Source organism: Pangasianodon hypophthalmus, chromosome 3, assembly GCF_027358585.1.
Source record: "Pangasianodon hypophthalmus isolate fPanHyp1 chromosome 3, fPanHyp1.pri, whole genome shotgun sequence".
NCBI lineage: Eukaryota > Metazoa > Chordata > Actinopteri > Siluriformes > Pangasiidae > Pangasianodon > Pangasianodon hypophthalmus.
The window spans coordinates 28,340,694-28,362,266 of NC_069712.1; the positions used below are offsets into that span (position 1 = coordinate 28,340,694).

General features: G+C 37.8%; 1 protein-coding gene across 3 annotated transcripts in view; it reads left to right on the top strand.

The window, feature by feature from the left end:
- The window catches only part of csmd1a (CUB and Sushi multiple domains 1a), a 359,856-nt gene that overhangs the window by 308,399 nt on the left and 29,884 nt on the right, over positions 1-21,573 (top strand). For all 3 annotated transcript variants that reach the window (XM_053232461.1, XM_053232459.1, XM_053232460.1), the window contains exons 39-54: positions 455-524; positions 646-762; positions 4,014-4,223; positions 5,151-5,339; positions 6,056-6,233; positions 7,602-7,747; positions 8,813-8,893; positions 9,570-9,683; positions 10,172-10,360; positions 11,837-11,983; positions 13,362-13,550; positions 15,744-15,929; positions 16,704-16,898; positions 18,186-18,359; positions 19,398-19,571; positions 20,899-21,072. In XM_053232461.1, coding sequence (XP_053088436.1) covers positions 455-524; positions 646-762; positions 4,014-4,223; positions 5,151-5,339; positions 6,056-6,233; positions 7,602-7,747; positions 8,813-8,893; positions 9,570-9,683; positions 10,172-10,360; positions 11,837-11,983; positions 13,362-13,550; positions 15,744-15,929; positions 16,704-16,898; positions 18,186-18,359; positions 19,398-19,571; positions 20,899-21,072 — 2,533 coding nt within the window. The remainder of the gene's footprint in view (positions 1-454; positions 525-645; positions 763-4,013; positions 4,224-5,150; positions 5,340-6,055; positions 6,234-7,601; positions 7,748-8,812; positions 8,894-9,569; positions 9,684-10,171; positions 10,361-11,836; positions 11,984-13,361; positions 13,551-15,743; positions 15,930-16,703; positions 16,899-18,185; positions 18,360-19,397; positions 19,572-20,898; positions 21,073-21,573) is intronic.

Genomic DNA, 21,573 nt, shown 5'->3' on the forward strand with positions numbered 1-21,573 from the left:
GTAAGCCAAAGTGCACTCTCTAGTTTCCCTAATCTTAACCTCAGGAGCCAAAAGGAAAACTATTTTTTTTTTTTACTAAAAATACAGTTCCTAAGGGGGACCAGCTAAATGCCCCAACAATGTTAAAACTGTCACATTTTCCTATAATTCATTCCGCACAAGAACAACTTTTAATGGCCTGTCCAGACTTCCATACCATTTGCATTAACCAGTCAGTGACTAGATGGTCATGGCTATACTAATGAAATACTTGTAATTATCATGATTAGTAAATCTGGTGTACATCATTTTATCTTGGATTTTTTTAAGACACATGAAAGGAACAGGGCCTGCTTCTGAGGTAGAGAGGAAAAAAGGAAGGTTTCTTGATAGCACCCAAATAGTTGTACATTTTTAAGTACTCTATTGTGTCCGTCATTTGAGAGTCTTGATAGTATCTTTAACTTTTTTTTAGGGGCATTCCCATATCACATGTATGCCAGGCACTGTACGACGATGGAACTACCCGCCTCCGCTGTGTATTGGTATGACCACCCCACTAAATGAGCTGCACTGCCTATCATAACTAATGCATATATATTTGCACTCAGTTTAAAAAGATCACAAAAACTTATGATTGTCATTTATTTCTGTTATGGAAACCAGCCAAGTGTGGTGGGACACTTAATGATATGAGTAATGTGATTCTGAGCCCCGGCTTCCCCGGAAACTACCCTGGCAACTTGGACTGTACATGGAGGATCCTCCTGCCCATCGGATATGGTGAGCAAACTAACTTACGCCTAAATCTAAACTAAATCTCAAAACAAATACATTAAATAAACGTAACTCTAACCCTAACTTTAAGAGAAATAGGTTTAACAATCATGTATTTGCTTTATTGCGCTCTTATAACAAGAAATACTTTGACTACAGGGTTTCGGAAAAGTCAGGAACCAATGGGAATATGTTGTGTAAATATATTGATTTGAATATGTTGAGCAAAATCCACAAAAACATAATACAGTGTCTGAGAAAATGCATAGAGGATAAGGGAGAACATGTAGAGCATATGTTATAAATAATACATATAAAATTAAGTATATGTAGATTTACACTCACTGATTCCTTTTCAGACACCTTATATATTCAAGATATGGTTACTTGCCTTATGATTAAGGCCCTGATTTACTAAAGAGTGTAATATATGTGCAAACTTGATAATGCATGAAAAAAGTCCAAGCTGGTTAACTAACAGGGTTTACAGAGGAAAACTGAATTGAAAATTGCACTTCTTGCCTGTTTCTACATAAAGGTGCAAAATACAGCATGGGGTCAAACCCAAAATATCAATTTAGCACCACCATATGATTTACTAGATCTGAAAGGGCAGGTATTAAATTTGCAGAAGCCATTTCCAACAGTTAGAAGTAAAATGATAGCATTTACTAAGTTTTAATGAGAAAGTGCGCTGTTATGATGAGGTGTGGTGTTATAGGTAAACAGTAAAAAAAAAAAAAAAAAAAAAAAAAAACTTCACTAAAATAATGATTGTACATTTTTCTTGTTAAATAATAACAGTTTTTCTCCTTAAAAATCTGTTTAGACAAGAAGTTTGTTGTCACAGTAGAAACAATGTATTAAAACAAGAGCATTAATATAAACCTGTGACTTGTCGATTAATCAGCACTTGTTAATTGTTATCAAACAGAATTCAACATCATTGCGGTTTTATATTTAATATTAATTATACCATCACACTTCTGATACCAGTGATGTTAAGGAGAACCCATGAAAAGGTTTTCATTCACCAAACCTTATGAACAGAACACACACTCATATCTACTTTTTTATTTTGCATACATATTGTATTTTGAATTGTGTAAACAATCTCACATGCAAAGTAAAACAATATGTAAATGAGATGCATCAGAAAAAACTGTTTGCATATGATACGAATGCAAAAAAAGGTGTACACATTAGTGTGTCTTCTGTGAATCAAACATTTACAGGTGCTATTTAAATTCTGTTTGCATTGGAGGTTCAAACATGCAGAGAATATCTAATATGAATCCAACTTTGTCAGTAATATTGTCATAATTACAAGAAAATGTTTTGAATATTTTGAGGACCTAAATGTCTCTTCTGGCTTTCTCTCAGAAGAGAAGGGAATTAGAGAAAAACACAAATGCACAATTAAACTAAAACCAACAGTATGTGCAGAGTCAGGCTGAATTAATGTCCTATTAAAATTCTGTAATTCATTACAATAGTTGAGGCAGGCAAATGGTTATGTGATCAGTAAACAGGCAGAAAACTAGAAAAGACTAAATCAGGAAACATGAAGCAAGCTGTGGTCAAAACACTAATCACAATGATAACAATGCCCTCCATAATTGAGATGTGAATTGCAGTCCTCAGTCAGACACAATGTCCTTCTACTAAAGCATACTAAAGTCTGAAAAGATGCTATAACAGAGGTTCTGCTGTTTCAAATGCTGTGGGTAAAGCAGGAAGTGGAATGAGACAGAGGGACTGTGAAAAGCAGTCTCTCACTACTAATATGGAGGTCTGGCCTTGAGAGGAGGGCCAATCTGTGATACTGTGATACAAGTGTACTGTGATATGGGACCATGGGCATTGCGGGACTGGTAAGGGTAGCTGGGAGAGTATGTAGAACCTTTACAGGTAGATTAGGTTACAAAAAGATGACAAAGTTTCTGAAGTAGCACATCATGACTGCACAAACAACAGGAGGGAAACCCGATGGGATCTTCTGCTGTTGTAGTCCATCCACCTCAAAGTTTGACATGTTGTGCATTCTGAGATGCTGTTCTGCTTGTAAAGAGTGGTTATTTGAGTTATCACGGTTGTAAAGAGTGGTTATTTGAGTTATCACGGTTGTAAAGAGTGGTTATTTGAGTTATCACGGTTGTAAAGAGTGGTTATTTGAGTTATCACGGTTGTAAAGAGTGGTTATTTGAGTTATCACGGTTGTAAAGAGTGGTTATTTGAGTTATCACGGTTGTAAAGAGTGGTTATTTGAGTTATCACGGTTGTAAAGAGTGGTTATTTGAGTTATCACGGTTGTAAAGAGTGGTTATTTGAGTTATCACGGTTGTAAAGAGTGGTTATTTGAGTTATCACGGTTGTAAAGAGTGGTTATTTGAATTATCACGGTTGTAAAGAGTGGTTATTTGAGTTATTGTAGCCTTCCTGTCAGCTTGAACCAGTCTAGCCATTCTCCTCTTACCTCTCTTATCAACAAAGCATTTCCACCTGCAGAACTACTGCTCACTGAATATATTTTTGTGTGTTTTTTCTATCATTCTGTGTAATCTCTAGAGACTGTTGCATGTGCAAATCCCAGGAGATCAACGGTTTTTCAAACAGTCATACCTGCCCATCTGGCACCAACAACCATGCCACAATCAAGTCACTGAAATAACAGTTTTCCCCATTCTGATGTTTAATGTGGATGATTATTAAAAGATTTTTCAAGGAAAGCGTAGTATCCACCAGTTATGATGATGCTATTTATAGGACATAATATTAATTGGTGCAGTATCAACTGTCTTCTTATGTTTGGCAAAAAAGTACAGAAGGGTGAATGCTTTCAAGTCACAGAAAGTTTTCCTACATGCAATTATTATGAAAATAGTAAGGAAAAAAAAATATTTTGCTTGTAAATTCGGGTGTTATTGTTTTGGTGTATTATAAAGGAAAGCTGTCAGTATATATGTGTTTTTGAAAGACACTTCGTGAAAAATAATAACTATTACAATGTTGTAAATTTTTTCCATCCTCTTGTTTTGCCAATCTTCACACTTAATAAGGAGGTGATTAATGAGCAAAGCAGGTTGTGTGAATTTTCCTGCCGGTGTTAATGTAAGTGAAAAGCAGTTGGAACTTTGCCCATTCTAAGCAGTTTAGCATGCTGGCTGCAATCAGTGTTTTTAACCACAGGACGCAGTTTGACCAGGTATTTGGCCATTTGTCTAGTGCCTTAGTCTGCTTGCTTCCACACTCTATAGGAGCACACATCCAGTTCCTGAACTTCACAACCGAAGATAACCATGACTTCCTGGAGGTGCGTAATGGACCTCAGCATAGCAGCACACTGATTGGCCAGTACAGTGGCAGTGAACTTCCTGCTCCTCTCCTGAGCACAACTCATGAGACCGTCATCCACTTCTACAGTGACCATTCGCAGAATCGCCAGGGCTTCAGGCTCACGTACCAAGGTGAGCAGTATTATCAGACTTTCCATTCCTGACTGTATTAATCCCTTACTGGACTCTATGTTTTTCCTCAAAAGGCTTGGGTGCTGTCGTATGATAGGGGAAAGCTGGGTGGTGACTGGAAGGTGACCAAATGGGGGAAATGGGGAAAAATCTTTAAAAAAAAAAAAAAAAAAATCAATAGGTACATGTGAATCTTCTTAACCATTTGTACAGCAGCTACTCACAGAATCTCCAAGGTTTTGAGCTTACTTACCAAGTTCCCCTCCCGCACGGGGTTTTTCATGTCTGACTGGATAAATTGTTTTTCCTCTGAAAGCTTGTGTGCATTCTAGGGGATGACAGAGTATCCCAGCACCCTCTGATCATGAGAAGCATCTACAGTGTTTGTTGGAGTGTCTGGTGGAAGGGCTGGGGGTGGGGGGTGTGGGGCATGAGAGATTTATTTTGTTCTAGAAAAAAACATTTTCAAATCAATAGGTGGATATGGACATTGTGTTTCTGATTCTCACTTGATAAAAACCTGATAAAAATAACCCACTGTTGTCCTCATCGCCCACTTGTAGGTCAGATAGCTTCCGTGCCTCTTCTTATATCTCCTTTTCTTTTCTCCCCCAGCGGAGGTTCAAGAGTTGAAATGATCTGAGTTGATGATGAATGATTTGTAAGCCTCCAGTGTCTGTTTGCCTGAAGAAGAAATCAATTACGTGTTTTTGATATCCTAGAAACTCACTGAAGTGCGTAGAATAGATCATTCATAATAGATGATAATGAACAAACTGAATATGAAAATATGAAAAACATTTTAAACTAGGAATGAGAGTGCCCAATTTTACTGAATTTATGTAACCATACTACCAAATTTCTGTACCATCTGTCTCTTTGAAAACGATTAATAGACTTTCCTGTTGTTGTTGTGTTTTTTTCCAGCCTATCAATTACAAAATTGTCAAGATCCATATCCATTCCATAATGGATATATAATCCACAGTGACTTCAGTGCAGGGCAATCCATAACATTTGAGTGCTATCCTGGATATGTTCTAGTTGGTTATCCAGTGTTAACATGCCAGCATGGAACCAACCGTAAATGGAACCATCCATTTCCACGTTGTGAAGGTAAGTGGCAAACATTGCAAGACTCCTAAAACATTTCAGTGCTCTTCACTGATCTAAATTCCTTTTTCTTTCTTGCTTGCTTAATGTGCTCTCTGAAGAGATTCAGAGGCAAATGTAGGTTCATATATGCTACAAGTTTTCAGTAAGATAATTTTGCAGATTTTCTCAAACCATTCCGCCTCCCCAAAGACCTTTTAATGATGCTCTTTAACTGAAGTGTTGCTGTATTGTGTTATACTGGTACAGCATAACAAGGACTGCTTTTTTCCCCAAAGCTGCCTTTTAAATTAAGCAACTTGAAGACTGATCCATTGGAGACCACGACTACAGGGACCTGCTTTAAATTGCGGCCTTGATGATCAATCAGAGTAGTGCAGTGTGAAAGCCGTCTGGCCCATAATCAATCAACAGCACTGCACATTTTCCCTTTCTTCCGCCTGTCTCTGAGCACCAGACACTACCGCTTTCCCTCCTTCTTTGTAGCACTGTTTGTACCATCTTTGTCTTTCTCCCCATCTTCCCCTTTGTGGAACCCCTTCTTTTTCTCCATTCTTCTAGTAATCTGAGCAGAAGGCCATGGTCCCCTGCCTGACAGTGCTATCATTAGTATGATGATGTCACACTTCCCCACTGCTGATCATCTGCCAGAATATCTTCCTGGGAAAGATGAATTATCATAACGCTTGTTCCTGAATTGTGTATGTTTTTGTGCACAGCACCCTGTGGCTACAATGTGACGGCTCTGAACGGCACAATTTTTTCACCCGGATACCCCAACGAGTATCCGGATTCACAGGACTGCCTGTGGCTCATCACGGTGCCGCACGGCCATGGCGTGTACATCAACTTTACACTGCTCCAGACTGAGCCTGTAACCGACTACATTGCAGTGTGGTAAGTGCTCAACACTGATCACACCAAAAAGAACATATCAGAAACACAGAGCCACAGAGTTCTTCTTAGCACAGAACAGCAGTGTAGCCAGGAATTAATTTTAAGGGAAGATGGGGAAATATGCTAAATAAAATCACTGTGAGATCTAGGGCTGCAACAACTAGTTGACAAAGTCAGTCAAATTCAACAATAAAAATAGTTGCCAAAGAATTTCATTATTGATTAGTTGGCCTGATTACAGGCACTAAAAACTAAGAGTCAACCCCAAAACCTTGGAATCAACTCCACATGCACAAAATGACAAAGTGATTCGCCTCATGCACACACGGCAAGCGAGATTAATTTAGCACTGTTTTTGCATGTTTCAGATCAGTCAACCAGTCTTGCCATATTAACAGGAAATAGGAACCTTATGAGAATGAAAATTATTCAAATAATATGCTAGTAATGTGGCATAAATTTCATCTTAATTAACCAAATCTACCAGGAAAAAAACATGCTTCTGATTGGTTAATCCTGTTTCTGTTGTTGTTTGACGTTTTATGAACATTATAGCAACACAAATATTGCTCTAAACATGTTATCTGACACATATATAATCAGCTAAACTGTACGTGTGTTATGTTAAACATCCACGAATTAGCATTAGGAACCTTTATAAAATATTTCAGGTGGGGGTTCAAATGCCAAAATCTCGCCCCTGTACTATGCCTTTGCCATAGAACATAGGCTTTAAGATAATCAATAGCATGATATTTTCAAAAAAACTTTCAGATTTATAATTGTCAATACGTGTAAGTGTATACAGACTGGTGAGAAAGGAAAAACATTGCTCTCTTATGCTGTGAGGGCATTTTGCTGGAATAGTATGAGTCCACTTGTCCCCTTAGAGGGAAGCGTCATTGCAGTTCTTCTGACTGATCACCTTTATCCTGTGATAAAGCATTTCTATCCTTATGCATGGTTTGTCTGGAATCTTATGAGATTTGTTCAGAACATTATAGTTATATCATACAACACGTTTTTATTTCATTCTATCCGACACCCCCACTTGGATCAAAAAGATGTGTAGCACTGAAGGAAGTGCAGCCTATCTGAGCACTTTCTTAGTTACGTAGGCCATTAATCTTCAAAAGCCATTAAAAGAGTGGGCTAGTCTGTTAAGTCATCATTTTTCCTGGTTTTCATTCAACATGGCCTGTAATGAAATGGCTTCACATGAACGTCAGCACAAAATCCAGACATAGATTTGAAAGCAAATCAATTTTCTCCAACCACTCAGAAAAAAAAAAAAGCAAGGCGTTATTAAACTATTTAATGCAAGAATTGGGAGTAATGCATTTCCAATGTGTGCTCGCTTTCTTGCAGGGATGGACCGGAGCAAAGCAACCCGCAGCTTGGAATCTTCAGTGGCAATACGGCCCTAGAGTCAGCCTACAGTTCTTTCAATCAGGTTCTTATCAAGTTTCACAGTGACTTCTCCACCAGCGGATTCTTTGTCCTCAATTTCCATGGTTAGTTTCTCTTTGAAATGAAAAATATGTTGCAACCAAACCAATACATATCATGCAAAGTCAGCTGGGAAAATGGCTAAAACACGAGATTCATCTTGTTATCCGATATCCAATAAATCAGCCACTGGTTCTGATGACATCAGCATTTTTTAGGATTAGACTTGTCATAAAAAGACGCCTCTTTTGCGCCTGTGTTTGGTATTTGTGTCAGAATGTAAGTATGTGTTAAAGAAAGAAAAAAGAGCTTGCTTTCCTTGTACTTAAGCATATGGGAAAAAAATATATTTATTTATTTATTTATTTATACCAAGCGTTGCTGAGTTCTCAAATCAGAAGGTGTGCATAAATTTTCTAGAACAGCATTGTTGTTCAACAACAACAGTAGTTCCAGCTGTAATTAAATGATACATTTATATTAATGAACTTTCTGCTTTCTATAGTAACAGCTCATTCATAGGGACTTTTATGGCAGACGATCTTCATAATCTAATTGTAATCTAATAAAGGCTGTTAATAAACTTAAAAAGATTTTTAAAAACATTGTTGCTATTTAACAAAGAAAAGCATAATTTCTGACAAGGTGAAGCCTTCTTTAAGGAGTGGCAGTGCTTTTTCCTGAGCATTTTTAGAACAGAGGCTTTAAAAGTCTATATATTTTTGGTCTTATTAACTTCAAGAGAGAAAGAAATGTGAGGGAACAAATGTAGCTGCTCTAACATATGTGATGAGAGGAATTGGTTTATATATTTTATACTATACATCACGATATGTCATTCATTAATAAATTAAAATTGTATTTACTGGCAAACCACTGTGCTTTAAGAGGAATAAAACACTTCGGGTGGTGTGGATTATTTTTGCAATAACAGCACGTTGTGATTTTTTTGCTTACTTATATAATGTATCTGTAATGTAAAGGATGTGAAATCCTGCTATAGTGCACAATATATAGAACAATTTCAGATACATGCAGTATATCCTGACATTTTGTGTTGCTGAAGTAGCTTCAATTAAAGTTATAAAAATGAGGCGAAGCATTCTTCAAAATATTTCCTTTCTTCTCAGCTTATCCTCTGAAGAAATGCTCCCCTCCTCCTGCTGTGGATGAGGCAGAAATATTATATGAAGATGGAGACTATGAAATAGGTATGTGACACTACACAATTTAGTCTATATTTAGCTGATTTACTCATTTTACTGTTTTCAAAAAATGGAAGATGGTAGATAAAGAAATCACAGCTAGAATCTTTCCAGAGAAGATTCTGACAGGACTGACAGGATATTATTAAATATGTGGCACGTCTGTGGATAAACCTTCTTGTAACACAACAGATGGTTTCCACATCAGGGGACAGCGACTGTATGTTCTGTTGCAGTTTTCACTGCGCAGTCGATTCTGGTACCACAATCAACCTAAAAGCTACTGAATCTAGTTTTCTTTCACCTACAGGATCAAACAGTTTGGGCTTGCTCCCCCTAACTGAATTAATTTCATCTTAATATCCTGTTTACACACAATTTTACACACAGTTTTAAAGTGTGTCATTTAAATGGTAATGTTCATTTTAATCCATTCTTAATACTTGATTTTATCTCCATACAATCATCTATGAGTTATGTAGTGACAAAAAAATCAATGTAAATTAAATGATATATGTGACAAAATTATATTTCATAGAAAATTGCAAAGTAAATTCTTAGTAGTGGACCCGGATATAGTAGGTGAAAGATGCTTTAACTACACAGGTCGATGTTATTAATAATTTGTTTTTGTACATGATTATCAGAGGAATGTCAAAAGGTTGACACTGTAACATTTCAGGTGACATTGTAAGATATCGGTGTTTACCTGGGTTCACCTTGGTTGGCAACGATGAGCTCACCTGCAAGCTTAACTCCCACCTGCAGTTTGAAGGCCCTCCTCCAGTGTGTGAAGGTAAATGGAAACAAATTACACAGTCAGGTTTGAAAACACATCTAACAAAAAATCCCTGCTGAGATGATTACATTATAGGCAGCACTGCTGAAAAAAAAAACATAGAAAAGGAAACACAGAGGTAGACAGCAAAAATGGTCAGAGATCCTCAGTGTTTTGTTGTCAAATGGCTAGGGTGCTTTTGAGAAGCTTCACTCTCAGTATTAACAGATAGAAGATATAATACAAGGGATGAGGAAGTAGACTGATAAAAAGATTCAGCAGGATTGAAGTAGACTGGGGTAAGATCTAGTTAGTGATAAGTGCTGTTCTGATCCTAACACATTCACTCATGTAGTAGTAGTAGTAGTAGTAGTAATAATAACAATAATAGTAATAATCCCAACATCTTAAAAAAAAAATACACTGATTAAACAGTATTCCTGAAAGCATGTTAATGTGAAATTTACCTAAATGTATAGAATATTCTGCCTTGTACATCTCAACAGCTCAATGTCCTGCAAATGAGGAGCTGTCCAAGTCCTCTGGGGTAATCCTGAGTCCGGGCTTCCCAAAAAATTACCCCAACTCACAGACCTGCTCCTGGATCATCAAAGTGTTGCCCACCTATACCATTTCCATTTATGTGGAGTTGTTTCAGAGTGAAAAGCAGTTTGATGAGCTGGAAATCTTTGATGGTAAAAACATATTACATCATGTAAGGAATAATACATGACAGACCGTGTGGTTAGACGAAAACAATACACATCAGTGGTGTGTGATGCACGAAGTGGAATTCCGCTACCACCCCAAACTGCATTATTTTTGTATAACAGCATGGCTGTTGTGTGTTATTCCACTTATACCACAGTGATTTGACAATGATTACAATGTTGAATTTATTAATGAATGACGCAATGATTATTTTAACAGTTAATAGTTAGATTTAATGTTGTGGAACATCTGAGAGAAAAGTTAGTTCCTGTTCTCACTGTTATCCTGTTATAGCTTCTCTCTCTCTCTCTCTCTCTCTCTCTCGCTCTCTCTTTCTCAACAAAACACAGCCTGTCATTTAACCGGGAAACTGGAAAGCGTAAACTCCATCCTGAACACCTTCCTGTGCTAGGAAACTTTGCAAAGCATAGTGACTGTTGCAAAGCACTTACAAAAGAAAGTCCTCCCCTAAACTTCTTCTAGCAAAAAACTATAACTGCAGCTATAAATGTATAAAATATATTTATTTAATGAATAAATAAGTGTAATTGTTGGCAAATTGCTGTGGTATAACACAAATGGAACACTTATTGGTTATATATTGTTATAGATTATATGATATGTTATACAAATTAATCGTATTTCACACTGTTAGTCAAAAGTTTTTGTTTGAAATATAATGAGTGTAATGAGAAATGACTTTAGTTCATTGGAACAATTTAGATCTAACTTAATCAGAAAAGGCTAATAAATTGTATGACTAATTAGACACATGTGCCTATGTTTTACAGTTAATACTAGCACTGTCTATTAGTCTTCTCTATAGACTTGACATGTTTACCTTCCAAGAATGCATTTAATAAAGCACTCATTTAGAGTCTTTGTTGTCATCTGAGAGCAATCAGTTAGTGAGTTTCACAATGATTGAAGTTTCTGTATAATTTTGTTTGGTCTGTGACAATAATAGTGAATAAAGTGTAATAAAAAAAAAAGAAAACAATGAAAATCGAGATGTTCAAAAACGTTCGACAGTGTACATTTATATTAATATTTAACATTAATATTTAATATTATAAAATACTTAATATGCTTAATAAATCATCTAAGTATTTTAGTGCAGTGTACAGGAAATATTATTATCAATTTTGGTGTGTAATTAAAGAGGTCTCAATGTATATTATATTTTTATCAAAAGGAAGTAAACCATGTGATGTAAGTGTAATGTAGCGTATTGAGTGCACGCAGTGTGTAAAACTCTAATGGATATGCAGTCAATTCTATGTACTTATCAATAAATTCCATCAAAACAAATAAAAATAAGATTTAGAACAATAATATTCCACAATAATATAGAACATTAATACTGCATAACAAGTTTCCTTCTGTAATGCTCTGGCCATGTGTCATGTCTGAAATATTCAGTTTTATTTTGTTTGCCGGTGTCTCATTTTGTTTTCCAGGGCCATCTGGACAAAGTCCATTGTTGGTGGCACTTAGTGGAAACCACTCAACACAACTGAACTTCACAAGCAAAACCAACCAGCTTTACCTAAGATGGTCAACTGATCATGCTACCAACAAGAGGGGGTTCAAAATACGCTACACAGGTTTATGCGTCATTTATATTGTTTCTTTTTTTTTTTTTTTTTTTTTTTTTACCCCCGTACAATGTACCTTTTTAGAATCAAGTTGTGTTGCAGTCTGTTAGTGGTCAGTGCTGCTGAAATGTAGAATGCCAGCAGTGGACAGTATATTCTGTTTTTGTTTTTTCAGCCTTTTGTGTCAAGGTTGGATTACTTACTAAGTCCTCGAATACTGTTACACTAGATGTAGTTCTGGGTCAGAGAAGGCAAGAAAGTCAGCTTTTTCTAAGTTAGAGCTCATTAGAGTAGGAACAGATGTTTTGTACCTTCAGGGTGCCACTGATTGAGTCTGACATAATAGAGGTCAAAGATGCTGTAATGATTTTCGCTGAATAGTTTCTGTGCCTCATGCCTCAAACTGACATTTTGACCAATGGCCAAACTTGATATATAATGTGCAATGGCTGGTGGCAGTGATTAATTCCCTTTTCCCTTTTCATACACATACAAACATTCTCTCTCTTTCTAACTCTTTCTCCTTTTCCCTTTGCCATTCCAAGCAATATTTTTTTTAATTTTGTTTCCACATTCCTAATCATACTTTAAAGGAATGAGAGGTGGGAAACAACAATAATTTCACTGCAGGAAGCAGTTACTTTTGCATAGAGTTCAGCAGCCCCAATAAATATGGGAAGGCCTCCAAATAGCTATTGGCTACACTTTGAACAATGAGCGAGCGTTGAACAGCAGGCTGTAATGCATGTCTATCTCATTTTATCTTTACAAAACTCTGGTGGGAGCGGAGGCTTAGCTCTTTCTGTGGGGGATTTTCTTTTCATTTTAAACACTCCATTGGGGTTTTTTTTTTTTTTTTTTTTTTTTTTATCAAAGTAAATTAGAAGGCCATGCTGCATGGGATTTATTTATTTTTTTTAAATGAAGTCTAGTTGCTCTCTACCAAGACTGGGTAAAAGGCATCGGCTCACTTAGTGTGATGTTGCATTTGATTTCAGTTGTCTGAGGTAAAAATAGTTCCAAGTTTCCCAGGGCCTATAATTTCACACCAAGATGAGTCAGTTCATAAGCATGTAGTTTCAAAAAGTTTCAAGACATGTAGTTTTTTAACTGTGTGCTGTTAAACTCCCAGGTTAGTCCAATCATGCATTCCTCATTTTCATAAGCGCATAAATAATTTGTAGCCATTACTGAGTGATATTATTTAAGATGATTTATAAATAAGCTTAGACCTTTTTGGAGTTAATAGGTTTTCTGTCTGTTGGTACTTGTGGTACGTGTTGGTATGTGTTGTATTTTCAGAATATTACGCCACAGTCTTACACACAGTCTCATTTTTAACCTGCAACGATCTCATACAGCACTATGTTTTTTTTAATAAACACAGCGGCATATTGCAGCGTGAGTGCTCCACCCAGGAATGGCGGGATCACCAACAGGACGAAAGAGCGGCCAGGCAGCCGGATTCAGTACTACTGTAACGCAGGCTACAGGCTTGTTGGTCAGAACAACGCCACATGCCGACTCCATCCCAATGGACTTTATCAGTGGGATGCCCCACCTCCACTTTGTCAAGGTAGCTTCCTCTTGTCCTTATTTTTGCTGTGCCCTATCCTGACCATCCCCTTGATCATTGTTTTCACCTGTGTCTAGTTGGTTTCAGCTTGTGTTGTCTTGCAATTTATGTAATTCAAACATATGTACTATATAGTCCCTGCATTTTACCTTGTGTTTTTGTGGAGCTTTGATTGTCATTTTCTGGATTATGACCCAAACCTGACTACTTCTGAACCCGAAAGATGGATATGTCTTATCTTAACCTTGACTACAGGCAATTAAATATGCATATATGCCCTCCAATTCATTTGTGATGCTGTAACTTTACTCAGCTACCCTGCTTGTAAAGCCCTATTGTATATGACAGTATCTACGATCTCTTGGGCCATCTCATTACATCCTTCAGTTAATGAACACTCACTGACATCATGAGTGTCCTTCATCCGAGTGTTGCTTGTAATGCTGGGATTGAGACAGAAATGTGATCTGTGTCTCAGCCTATCTTAATTTTATTGTCCATGCTTTTCTGTTGATCAGGTTTATTTTTCCCCTTCAGCTTGGGTGCCAGTGTCTGTCCCCTCCATTTCCTCTTGCTTTCTGGCCCACGCAGTCACTGCTGGACATCTTCCCCGTCCACTGATGCAGAAACAGTCATTCTCAAAGCCTCTCTATTTAATCATTATGGAAAGGACGAGCTAGAAGAAATAGGTTATATATTTGGAGGTTGGAGATGGTTGAAATTTATGCAGGGCTAATTATTTCATGGGACTGTCATGAGTGCATGCTTGGGGGAGTTTATATTTGGTAATTACCTGTTTTGAGGTTGGAGAGAAGTATAGCTTATGTGGAAATGCATGTGCAATTACACATGCACACACAGAGACAGGCACTCACCCTCACAGCTGTCTGGCTACAAGGAATTATAATCGAAGTAGTCCTCCCATTATCTAGTTCCGTCCGTACATGGTTGTAATCCTTAAGTGTCTGTAAATGGGTATTATTATCTATCAACACAAAATCATTTTCAGCATGTTTTGGAGAAAATATCTTTTGTAGCAATTAGTCTACAAACTCACTAACAGTACATATATAACATGGTCAATATCACAAATTTGCTTACATTTAAATACGGACTTAGAAATAGTGCAAAAACCTGAACATTAAATATTCAAGATACTGAACATTTACATTCTTTGTACATTCATTTTCAAAATTCTAAAACCTTCTGTTTATTTCCAATTTTAAATAAAAAAAAATCCTAGATATTCCATGTGGTCACAGACTTTTGGACTCCAGTGTGTGTGTGTGTGTGTGTGTGTGTGTGTGTGTAAAAGCATCAATTTGTTTCGGGACATTTAATCTCAAAATCACAAACCTTGCTCAGGAAGCAAAGTGACGTTGCAAGCAGGGACAGCCATTACGGGTAATTATGAAACGGTACATGAACGGTACATCCTTTTTGAAGGATTGGAGGTTATGGCATTGATATTCTTCCCCCATTTCAGAGCAAGTGCACAGAGCCAAAACGTGAGCTAATTAAAGCCAATCATTTCTTTAAACAGCAAGAACAATTCATTGCAGTCAGTGCAAAAGTCAATGAGGCCAAGGCAAGGACCTCAGACACATTTATTTATTTATTTATTTATGTTGGTTTTATGGCCTTTACAGGATCCGATCTGCCACAGTATCACTTTTAATTGGTGCCATCACTTTTACCCTAAGCAGTGGAAACATCTGTTTGCCTGTGTGTATCTTCAATTTTTATCTCAGATCTGACCACACACTCTCATTAAGTTTCATTATGCATAGAGCAGATGTAGTGTGCAGTAATGTGTTGAACTTTGCATTTCTCACTTTTGCACAGCATGGGTGGATGGGTGGGTGGATGGATGGACGGACAGATGGCTGCTCAAGAACTGTTGTTATTCCATCATTGTTCCCTAATATATCCGAATAGTATGTTTCTACTGACTGGAAGCAGTAGGGAAGATTGCATATGATGGATGGATGGATGGATACTAAAGAACTGTCATTTTTTCACCATTCGTCACTAATAAGTCCAAATAGTGTGTTCTTATTGACCAGAAACGGTATGGAAAATTACTGGGGATTTTGCTGTACGTCTTGAATGTCGATATGGGTAACAACGTTCTGTGTCGTTTGGCAGCCATCCTCCACTGCATTGTAACAATGTGTTGTGCTTGATTGGCAGCAATATCATGCAGCGTTCCAGAAAGCCCAGGCAATGGCTCCTTCCATGGGCTACAGTACACCGTGGGCAGCTCTGTGCGGTATGAATGTGATGAGGGCTTTTGGGCCGAGAATACCACACTGCTGTCTGCTGTTTGCCTAGAGGATGGCACCTGGAGCAATGCAGCCCATCCTCCTCGCTGCTTACGTGAGCCTCTTTCTCCTCTTTTTTCCATCTCTATGCCAACAGCATGTTCAAATTTGCACCACTTAATCGATCGGCCTCTCTCAACTCCATCCTCTCCATCTGAGAATGGTGTAGGGCAGGTAATTGGCCAAAATGACTGATAATGACTTGATTTTTACTTGTTTGGTACTAAAACCAGGTAAATGCTATGATGGGGCATGTCCCTATCCTACTTTTCCCTCATTCTGCCTGGAATTAGCAATGGCCTCTGGAGCTGATATATCCCTGGAAGCTGATAATGGATGCAGCACCAGGTCAGCGGTCATTAAAACTGACGTAGGAAACAAGAGACAGCACTTGGTTTTTTAGGCTACCATGAACTCATTTTATTTGGTATTTGCATTATTATTTAAGTAAAGTGAGATTTTTTTTAATGGTGCCAATTTGGACATGCCAACGAGTCTCGAAAGTTTAAAAAGTACTTTTGAAACCATCTTGCTCTTAAATGGGCCATCTGTTCAATATTAACTGCAGGTCTCTTACTGCATCAAATTAGAAATTCCACTAGTTTAAGTTAGAAGAAGGAATGACTCAGTCTTACATCAGTCTCTATTAACAAAAAAAAATGGATGACCAGGTTAATGCAATTGTGTATTTGAAAAGACTCTTGATAACAGTGAAATAGATAATAATTCAGCCTTCTGAGAATAAAGTTCAAATATGTAACATTTTTGACAGGTATGCTTTTTTTCTTTTTTCAATTCACAATTTCTCATTCTTGGCTTTATCTTGCAGCGATTCAGTGTCCCAACATCGAGAGTATGCTTTCAGAAAACATGGTATGGCGCCTAATCTCAGGCACGCTGAATGAACTCAACTCTCAGATAATGTTAAGCTGCATTCCTGGCTACTACCTGGGGGGCCAAAGAACTATCAAGTGCATAGCAAATGCAACCTGGGAAGGACTGGAGGGGAAGTCAACTTGCAAAAGTAAGCATACACTGCCCTAACACATATGTACCCTTTCACACACTCTCTGACACTTCATTTCAAAACCCCATTAGATAGATGCATTTTGTACATTTACAATGAATGACTGTAATCCATCTGTTGCTAAGTAATTTGTTCTTACCCCTATATCACTGGAACAGAGCCATCACAGGACCACCACAGCAGCACAAATGTTATAGCTAGACAGACAGACGGGTGACCAAAAAAATAAAATTAAATTAAATTTAAAAAAAAAACAGTGGCTCTCTTTTGCTATAGCATTTTGCTGCCGTTGTTTGGGTACACGTCAAAGATTCACTGCAAATCTAGTTATTCCAACTGATCACCTTTATCCTATGATGACACATTTCTATCCTGATGGAAGTCCAGGATGACAGTGTCCCTATCCACAGGACACAAGGGCATACTGAATGGTTTGATGTATGAAAATTATGCAACTCATATGCTATGACCTTTGCAGTCACCAGGTCTGAGTTCTAGCAGAATCTATTCTAAGATGCTGGCCTGAAAGCTTGTCATGGCCCAACACTTTATTAAGACACTTTATGTTGTTCCTTGCTGTAATTTGTTCCCCATCTACATATATGTTTACATATAACTGCATATCTGTTTATACCTAAGAGACAAGCTAAGCAGACAACACACCAATGATTTTGTCTTTGGAATGTGCTGTAGCTAATTAGAGGTCAGAGAGTGAATGTAAAGAGAAAGCCTTGTTTATATGGGAAACCCATGCATCCCCCTGGTCCACTGTTGCAGGCTTCTAGATAAACAACTTGATACTGCTGATCAGGGATACATGCAAGATTGTATCCTTTAACAAATATTAAAATGTGTGTCGACTGTAGAGGGGTTGTGTTGAATGTAAATTGATATTGCTGTGGTGTGGTACAGAGTGCTGTTACAACTGCAGAGTTCAGATAAAGTTCAGATGAATGGAAGCTTTAAACGAGAACGTACTATAAATAGTGGACATATAAATAGTGTCTGTTGATGAAAATTATGAAAGAATTCTTCCTTTTGGTATTTACTGCAGCCACTGATATATTTTGTTTTAATTATATTAATCCTATGGCAGAAGATTTGAAATCTCAGTTGATTTTCTTTTTCAGTAAATAAAATATGCACTAACAATGGAGCATATAGTTTTCCCTCTCCTCTCCATGTACACAGAAGTCATGATAAGCATGAATAGCACTTAGGGTTAGCTTTCATCATTACACTTCCTGACTGTGAATTGTTCCAGCTTGCCTTTGTCATTTGCAGTTATCTCCTGCGGGGAGTTGCCTTCTCCTCCTAATGGCAAGAAGATGGGTACACTGACCACCTTTGGTGCCACAGCCATCTTCATGTGCAACACAGGCTACACACTAGTCGGCTCCCACGTGCGGGAGTGTCAGGCCAATGGCCTCTGGAGTGGAGTGGAGACTAAATGTCTGGGTAAGAGAATTCTATATGCGTAGCCTTCAGCATTTTAAAGGCATACTTAGGATTTAATGGCACATTAAGGGAGTTCAACACCTGCTTCCTGAATAATAAATATTAGTTCTCTACAGTATTCTATACTCCATTAGTACAGAATTCTATACTTTATAATACTTTACTATATTTTAAAAGGCATATGCAAGTGTAGTTAAATGCAGTTGATGTATTGCTTACAAATATTGGATTTTTGCCACTTCAGACAGTTCTAAACTGTCACAACCAGAAGAGCCAATACAGTCTCTGAATATTCCCATACACTAATAGAAGAGAATTCATAGACAGAGGTAAAGGCAAGGGACATGACCATAATTTAGGGTCTAAAGGAATTACCTGAATCCATCACTATTTCTGTTTGTTTCAAAATGCCCTTATTTATTTATTTATACTAAAGCTTAAACCACAAAAAAGTCCAACATGAAACTTTGTCACTGAATAATGTGAATCTTTCTAGCATTTTTTTTTTAATTTAATGCAAATATTTTTCTTACTAAAATTATTTTCAGAGAATAGCAAAGTGGAATATATTTATGGTTTGTTAAAGTGGCAGTATCAATATGCTGTAGGCATTACTAAGACCTATTTTGACTGTTTGTCAGAATTCAGTCAGTCATTGCTTTTCCCATACTGAACTCAACTGCTGAACTTTCACTACTCAAATGCAATAGGATCAAACATGTTTGTGTCGGAGGGACACTTGTTACTTAATGTTTTATAGAAATTTTAAGGGTCAATCAGGAAAAGGCAACCCAAGCATCAAATGTTCTCAAACACTAACATATGAGTCAAAGTCATGTAAGACACTGAATTTGGATCGGAGGGTAATGCAGTAGTGACTGTGCAGAATTTTAAGGATATAAATGGTATTTAATTTGATATTAAAAGTGATAACTGATATTAAAACAGCAAATTTAGAATAGTTGTGTTGCTTCAGAATTGGAATAATTTGAATATATAATATAATTCGAATAATAATTGTGCTTTGATACATCACAGCTGGTCACTGTGATTCGCCCGATCCCATCACTAATGGCCACATCAGCGGCGATGGCTCCAGCTACAGAGACACAGTAGTATACCAGTGCAACCTGGGATTTCGCCTCATTGGGACCTCAGTGCGCATTTGCCAGCAGGACCACAGGTGGTCAGGACGAGCACCTGTCTGTGTTCGTAAGTGTTTTCTTGAAGCTTTCAGTGTTCATTTCACATTTTAAAAATGTCACCAATGCATCCTTAGGCCAGAGAGATATTAATATGAAGGCTGAGTGGATCCCTGGGCTTTGATTATAGTTTCAGTGTGCCACTTATATGATGTATAAAGTACACAGTGGGACCTGATGCACTTCTTGTCTTACATGAAATGGTTGTGGAATCCAAAAAATCCCAATTAATGAATACGGAAGTTGTCAGTGGGATTTGCTAACTCTTATTTTATAACTGGATTTGACCATATGCAATTTTTGATATTTGTAGCACTGAGGCATTCTAGCGGTCCCAGGCTAATGAGTAGGAAATCATCCACATATTGAAGGAAAATGGATGTTGCTACCATGGTTACCATGTTAAAGGCAGTAAAATCCTTGGTAAGATGGTAAATCCCACCCCCATTTTTGTGGGCCAGAGAGGACTGGTCATGGTTGCCTGGTCAGACTTGTGGGTTGATTTTGTATGGCACCGGTACCTTCATAGCCGAAGGTACCAGTATGTTGTGTCAGTATAGTCTCCACCACGGTGTATGGTGAGTTATGGCTTCTCCAACAATAATTATAGGCACTGAAAAATTGGAAAGGCCAGAGGATTCATAAAGATGGGATGTGTGCCCATATATCTTAGGCATTACTCATCCACGTGGACTTCTCTGTTCGAGCAATAAGTCCTCTGGCTTAGTGGTCAGTGGAGTTTGTTGCACTCCAGGGTTTCTTGAATCCCACTTCTGACACTCTTTTCGTGTGTTGAGCAAATTAACTGCAAGGTTTCAGTGGAAATACACCACTTTTTTTTTTTTAAACCAAAGTTGGACGTGTTCCCACTTCATGTCCCTTGTGGCCTAACATGATTGGTTCATTCAAAATGCATGGTAACACAAAGAATACTTGGACCAAGCATACACTGGTTTACTATTATCTTGAAAGCTACCCAGAGGCTACATGGGCCCTGTGCACTGCTAGTGTGTTACACTTGTGATATCATATCTTGCCCTTCTCCTCCTCCCAGGGGCCATAAATGCCTGATACATGTACTCAGTGCGAACACAATATATGACTGTGGTATGAGATTACACTGGTCCATGTGCTTAGGGTAAATATCAGGGTCATCCTCCTCATGGTTCTTAGGTTTTCACCCATTTACCTTTTTAGTAAATAAGCAATGGTTCTAGTCAGTCAGGTTCAAATCATGGTTATTCTGCAACAAGGAGCCTGCTCTTCTATTTTTCTTCATATGTAAGAATAATATAGAGTAACTTTAGTACATTCTGACCATTCATTTTCATTAACAGCCATTACCTGTGGCCATCCTGGAAACCCAGCTAATGGGCGGACAAACGGGAGTGAGTTTAACCTCAATGACGTGGTAAACTTTACATGCAACACTGGCTATGTGTTGCACGGAACCGCTCGGGCCCAGTGCCGTATGAATGGCCTATGGAGCAACCCACTGCCCCTCTGCAAAGGTAAGAGAGTTATGCACCTGCAGCATCTCGATAGGTATTTTGATTTTATTGTTATTAAAATCTCAGCAAATATGGGCTAGACCCTGATTATCATTATAAGAGGCTGTTTGACCGACATGCTGCACTGGTTGGGTGACTGAAGCAAATATCTGTGAGGCTGAGTCTGCTGATATACAATAAGTTGCAATAGATACCTTACAAATAATTCAGATTCTAATTTCTGTTATGATGGGCTGGGTTTCAAAGTTAATTGAGCCAACATCAGACCCTCTGACATTAAATGGGTCTACCCATGCATGTCTAGCTATAACAGTTCCATCACCGATGTGCAAAAAACAGGCATTTGCTGGTGTTGTGAAATATGCAACCTAATCCCAGCTACATTTTGAAGTGAGTGAAATGGAACAGTTACAATGCGTTACCATGTGTGAGCTGCATTTGTTTGTTTTATTAATATAAAAAATTCACCAGCACCTTGCCCAGAGAACACAGCAGAACCAA